At 35.6% G+C, this 6,849-nt stretch overlaps 1 protein-coding gene across 1 annotated transcript; it reads left to right on the top strand.

Annotated features, from left to right (window-relative positions):
• The first annotated feature begins 251 nt into the window (after positions 1–251).
• Positions 252–5,649, top strand: LOC307127238 (myeloid cell surface antigen CD33-like). The gene is made up of 8 exons (XM_079818359.1): positions 252–327; positions 515–584; positions 1,014–1,379; positions 1,488–1,787; positions 1,880–2,167; positions 2,474–2,561; positions 5,067–5,085; positions 5,169–5,649. The coding sequence occupies exons 2-8, from the start codon at positions 539–541 to the stop codon at positions 5,265–5,267; spliced, it is 1,206 nt and encodes a 401-aa protein (XP_079674485.1). The 5' UTR covers positions 252–327; positions 515–538; the 3' UTR covers positions 5,268–5,649.
• The last annotated feature ends 1,200 nt before the right edge of the window (positions 5,650–6,849 follow it).

Below are 6,849 nucleotides of genomic sequence, written 5' to 3' on the forward strand. Positions count from 1 at the left end.
TATGAATTCTGAGCAGGAAACTGATGCAAGGTGTCACATTTATTTTTTAATACTGAAAATGACGGCAACTGAATAGGCATATGTGTTAAAGTTCAAAACATGTATAATCATTTTACTAAATTAATGATATGATCTTCCACTTTGTACAAGGAATAGTGAATCTGTGAATAGAATGTATATGCCGATACAGGAAGTTGTTCTCTAGCTGTCAGTCTATATTATGCTCACACAACTCAGTTTTACACAGTCTCAAATCATCGGCAGACGCCACAATACAGAACTTGGTGTCCTTCTGCATTTAGGAAAACAAAATGTTTCTCATCTCTGGCAAGTCTTGAACTCTTATTCTTCTTTAGATGTTTCTTCAGAAGTGTTGTTCAGTTTATTGGACACTTACAGTGATTTCATAAATATCTGTTTGTTCAGTATAATTTACGAAAATGATCAGTTTATGATCAGGTTCAATTTATGATTTCTATGATGTGCAGATTTACTAATGTGTGTTTCCTCACAGGACTGGGTTTCTGTTAATGACGAGATGAATAAGGCAGATAAAATCATTATTTTCTCTTTTCTGTTACAAGGTGTGGTTTCCTTTCTCTTCTTCACATTTAGTTTTTAAACAACAAAAGTGTGACGTGCATGAGAGCGTGAATTCAAGTGCTAAACTATTATTCCGAAACTATGGTGCTTCATATAGTTTACTTACAAACACTTAAGAACATTTATCCAATGTTGAAAATCAGTTCTTTTCTCAAGAAATACTTCTTTAAAAGAATATTATTACAATTTAGATTAAATTGCTGTTGAATATTTTATTTCACTGTTGCTGCGGTTCTGCTTATGTTTACCCTTTTTAACAATAATCGTAATGCAAATGAATGTTTTGTAATGGGTGAAAAAAATAATTTTGTAGCATTTTGTATAAAAACAGAAATGTGTTGGTGTGTCTGAATGCTTCAGTGTTTGTTTCTGCTTGTGTCTGAATGCTTTTCATCGTGTGTGTGTTGTAGGTGTTTGCTGTAGAGATTTCAGCATCAGTCTGCCAGAGAAGATTAAAGCTCTCAGTGGATCCTGTGTGATCATAAAGTGCAGATTTGAGATTAAGGATGAATATGACAAAAACCTCACTAAGAGTACAAGAGGATGTTGGCTCAAAAATGGGACTAGTTTAGAAAAAAATTTAGTGTTTAACTCCAGCTCTCCCAAGAATAATGACTTAAAAGGGGAAATAACTGGAAAACTACATGAGAAGAACTGCACCACTATCTTTTATGATGTTAGTTCAAATCACAATGGTGACTATTTCTTCAGGATTGAAGGTAGTGGTGGTCTGAAATACACCTATACAGGAAACAGCTCCACTATAAATGTCATTGGTGAGTGATTTGAGCCTTTTATTAATAAATGAATGTGTTAAATGAATATTTTAAATGTATTTGTCATGCCATCATTGTCACTTAATCTTGTACTTATGTGTCTTTCAGAGTCTCCCCCCAAACCCACAGTGAAGCTGTATGAGGATGAAGAGGAGGTGTTGGAGGGGAGCTCTGTGAGTCTGCGCTGCTCTGCTGAGTCTCTCTGCTCCTCTCCTCCACCAACTCTCACATGGAGCTCCACTCCCAGAATCCCCCTCAGTGAGAGCAGCAGACAACTGGAGCTCATCTCTGATCTGAACTTCACTGCTACTCACCGTCACCACAGAGTCGCTTTCACCTGCACTATAACCTACCAGCTACAGGACAAGAACAAAACAGCACAGGACAACATCACATTACATGTTCAGTGTAGGATGTTTTTGTGGCATCAGTTCTTTTCTCTTCCATAAGACGCCCATAATTCTATATGTATCTCATCAATCTCTCTTTCTCTTTTTCAGATGCCCCTAAAATCTCTCCCTCGTCCAGCTGTGTCAGTGGGGATGTAACTGTGTGTTTCTGTGAGGTTGATGGGAATCCCTCTCCTGAACTGAGGTGGCATCTGTCTGGACGTCCTGTCACTAACTTTTCAAACCCGTTCATCAGTGAAGAGCGATTGAACAGCACAGGCTTGAGGAGCTCCATCACTCTTCATCAGTCACTCACACACACATTCACTCTGGAGTGTGTCGGCAACAACACTCATGGCAATGCAAGTCAACTGCTTCAAATGCCTCCCCCTGTTGACCGTGAGTTTCAGTTCTGTGATTCATCCCATAGAACACAAATTTCATCCCATCAATTCTCCATATTGCTTATCCTCTGCAGGGTTGTGGGAAATTGAGGATCTGTCAACTGATGATTAGTAAATGAAAAAAATCCGTAAGAGTATCAGTCATTAATGCTAATGCTAATCTTTCACTTTTCATATTGTTCCCATGCTCCTGCCATTATTGTTATTTTGTTGTTGAAAGATTACGATATGACTCGCTAGCCCTTGTTTAATTGAATCAGTGATCAGTGTTTTTTCTAAACACTCCTTTATTCTTCTTTAGGTGTGAATATTTCCTCTGTGATGACTGGAGTTGCTGTTGCAGCTGTGATGGTCATTATGTTCTGTGCCATTACATGCATCTGTGTACGGTACGTGAACTACACATATTAAGAACCATAGCAGAACAACAATAATACATTACTTAGAGAGAAGACAAGATGATCACAGAACAGACTCAATGTATGATAATGAGCTGATGGATTTTGCTGTATATAAACTCAGATGCTTTACTGACATGCAGATGAAAGTGATTTATTCAGTAATGTGGAGGAAAATACTTCATTCCAAGAACAGTAGCAACTATTGAAAATAATAATAACCAAAAATATACCAAAGGTTTACATAATGACTCCAGTAAAAAGTAATAACATGTTTCCTTACATTTTTTATAGACGTGAGGTTATACATCTTAATATAATACTTTTACTCTTTTTTAAGTAAAAGTTTTTTGTAATTTAGAAATATGATGTATTCAAATCATGCTATGTATGAGTTGAATTTTTACACAATATATGTTCAAACAAATTAATAGATCTAAGCAAAAAATATCAAACCAAGATGCATTTATTACAAAAATAGGACAAGCAAAACATTTCACAAAAATAAATGTAGCATTTAAATGATTAAAAATATATATAGAATTCTAAATAAACACGAAACGTATTTTGACAGTACACTAAGTGTTAATGTGAAAGCAATACTATGGTTCACACATCTACTAAAAACCACTCGACACTAGTTAAGCCAAAATAATATACAGTATACAGAAGTTAGCTCTGAGAAAAGCTCTTACATCATTTGGTTGCAGATGCCACTCGCTTTGTCATTTTGTATCTGCATTGCAATTGACATTTAGGCATTTTTAAGTTTGACTAAGTTGTCCAAAAAATTTGGGGGTCACTGCACAACACTGAAAAAAAAAAAGTTGCAGCATGAAATTAAGTACAATCAACTTGGATGTTCAAGTCATTTCAACTTAAATTACGTTAAACTGACTTAAAAATGAGTCGTATCTAGTATAAATTATTTAAAAAAAGTTGAAAATTGCGTAACTTATTTTGATGAGTTAAAACGATGTAAAACATATGTTGTCATAACTTATTGATCATATATTTTTTACAGTGAAGTTGATTCACTTGCCAGTAGGGCTGTAACGATTTGAACCAAAAATAACATTTTACCTCGATTACGATTAATGAATGATTATTTTGCTCTTTTTTTTTTTTTGCTTTCCTTTTTTTGCCCTCATAGTTCACTGATAAGGTTCGTGCTGTAAATATTTTCTACTATTAAAGGCGGGATATTTTTTTCTAATGAAAAAGTGCATATTTCTTTGTGATTTTTAAATACTTGAAGAAAACGGTTCACTTTCAGCAGTTATTGTCTATCTTGCAGATTTCTGTTTGTTGTACATCAGATACAAATAAATAAGCACAGTAGGCCTACATTACATTTATTTGAATGCATTAATGAGAGAGTGATTGTGTGTGTGAATTAGTCACACCGTCTCTATTAATTATGAAGCTGTGGTTTGTACTTAGTTCAAAGGTTTTAAAATCTATGCTATAACGGTTGAGTTTCTAAGCTACTTTAGTTTAATCACAGCAGCGTTTACAATGAGTTTCTGCGCTCCTCTCTGCGCACGATCTTCACGCGATGTGCGAGCTACTGTCTGTGAGTGTTTGTGTGTATATCAGACGTTAGTTCAACATAATACACATCAGATGGTCTAAAATCGCTTCAATGTTCAAACTGGCAGCCTTAAAACACATACAAATTACAAAGCTTTGTGAGGACGCAAGTGAAAGTGATCTAGCGCGCGTTGTCTGAGACACAACGCGGCTCTCTGTGTCACAGAAAAAAGCTCATGAGCACTGAACGGAGAAGTTTTCCATAACGTTGTTCTTGAATAGTGCCCAATCGCTTTAATGTTCAAACTGGCAAGCCTTTAAACTCATTTAATTGACAAACTTCACAGTGATCTGGCTTCGGGGCTTGCGCGCGCCGTCTCTGTGTGTGTATCAGCGCATATAAGAACGGCGATTAACTTACGTGTATAAACTGTGTAAAACATGCAATTACCATAGTAATTCTGAGCATCTATAAACAAAGATAACTGCTCCTGCATCTTTTCGTGTGCCTGCAAACTGCACTTGATGTGACTGACAGGGCGGAGTCACGTGAAAACCGAAATAAACGACATGGGAAAATTACGTCAGTTAGAGTTCTAAATTTCGGTTTCGATTAGTTTTTGGTTAATCGTCCAGCCCTACTTGCCAGTCATATTTGACTTCTGATTTTGCTCCCTATAAAGCTAGCATGTAACTGATATTAAACATGAACATTTGTTTTGAGAAAAGAGAATACTTAACTTTTGGCAGTCGAGTTCAGATCCAGTTTTGCTTGGTTCGTTATAAAAATTTATATTGCATTTGAAATTTGAAACCGCCCCCATGCATGCAAACTAGAATTACACCACTAGACCATTATGGATGGCTCACAGTCTTATAGGAAGAGAGTCAGAACTGTAACAGGTGCCCAATCAAAGAAAAAAAAGGGTGCATAATTAGTAACATAATATCCTTTCTTTACAGATTGTCCACCAAGCAGAAGGTGAGTATTCTTTGTTATAAGGCCTAGATATAGTAAGTGATGAGGATGATGATGATGATGTTTGAGAGTGTTTTTGTTTTCAGGCTCAGAATGAGGCCGCAGACACATATGCTTCTCTTCAGCTCTCAGCTCCCCCCTCTGAATATGAGACTTTGAACATTAAGAGAGGTGACACACAATAAACAACAAAAATACATTTTATCCCTTTCTTTGTTTTCTTCAGTCAGTTGTTCTTTCAGGATTTTATATAATGCATGTATTTCCACATGAAGACTCGTATAAAAACACATTGATCCTATGTCTGATACATTACAAAAGCATGAAGACCAAACCTCACTGGCAACAAATATGCATTTTCTTTTGTCATATTTTATGGAAATCTATTTAGTGGTTTAAAATAAAAATTTATTTTCCCATTCATGCACATATGCCATTTGCTTGTCTGGAATTTTTTTTTTTTAGATGGCTTGATTTGATTTGCCTACTTTGCTGTAAAAGTATGTACTCTTTTTGTAAAGAAAAAGTGGTCCCACTTTATATTAAATGTATTTTACTGCAACGTATTAATCATTTGAATGAGTACTTATTGTGTTCATACAGTGCCTGTTTTTACATTGAACTTATATTTTGAAAAAAATACCTGGGTGTAATTACAGTTGTAATTATGAATTTCTGTAATTACATCAGTTGAACCTTCTCTTACACATTAGCCCACCCTTAAACCCATAACACCCCTAACCTTACCCGTATCCCACCTCAATAGAGGAACAAGTGTTTTGCATTACAATATTAACACAATAAGCAAATTATACCTATGTTTTGATGTAAGTAGTATTTAGGGACACCTAATATAAAGTTTCACAGAAAAAGCAGGCAAGCTTTGGGACATACCTGCACTACCACATCATAACTGTTCTGTTGCATAGTTACGTGCTTTCTGTCATTGTAAACTGGCCTGTCAATCATCCTGTAACAGTTAACATCTTCATATACACATTTCACATTTTATTGAATTAAATTTACACAACTCAATTAGAGAGAAAACAAGTAGCACATTGTTCTACAAGTCAGGGCTCTCACCATCTGTCTCATATCTACCATGCTTAAATATCTTTTTATTTGTGTTGAACTAAATCCTCACCTAAAGTGCAATGGTTTGTGGGCAATATTAGTCATTAGACTGTGCACAGATTTCTACCTGGAATAGTGGACCATCCATTTGGTATGATTTCAGACACACTTATTCTAATCTCACATTCTATTTAAGAAAAGGAGAGATTACAAAAAATGTATATGTGTATGTATTCAAATTTTGATTTAATATAATATCTAATTTGTGTCTTTTTGTGAACTATAATATTGACTTTCTGACAAAAAAGCTGTACTTTCATGATTTTATATGCATATTTTCCATAGTTAATGCATTAGCTAACACACACTAACAGTGAGCAATATATGTTTAAAACCTTTTTGATGTTTTATAAACAAATTTCGGGAGGAACACATTCAGGAAATTAAAACTGTTAAGTGGAGCAGACCCAGATAATTAAACCTAATTGAACACAAGAGGAGCTCATTAAAAAAATCAACGATAGGAGGTGTATATAGACTGCCGATTTACCTTCCTGTCGTTGACAGTTTCTTAGCATGGACTTCTACAGGCGCAGAGATGTTTGGGGCTGGGCCCACAGGTCTCCTCTCAGCCTCTCAGCTCATTCCTCCTCCAGTTCCTAATCCTTTGCATTTTCAGTGGCCTCCAGCTCC

Source organism: Gobio gobio (assembly GCF_949357685.1).
Source record: "Gobio gobio genome assembly, chromosome: 5".
NCBI classification, from domain to species: Eukaryota; Metazoa; Chordata; class Actinopteri; order Cypriniformes; family Gobionidae; genus Gobio; species Gobio gobio.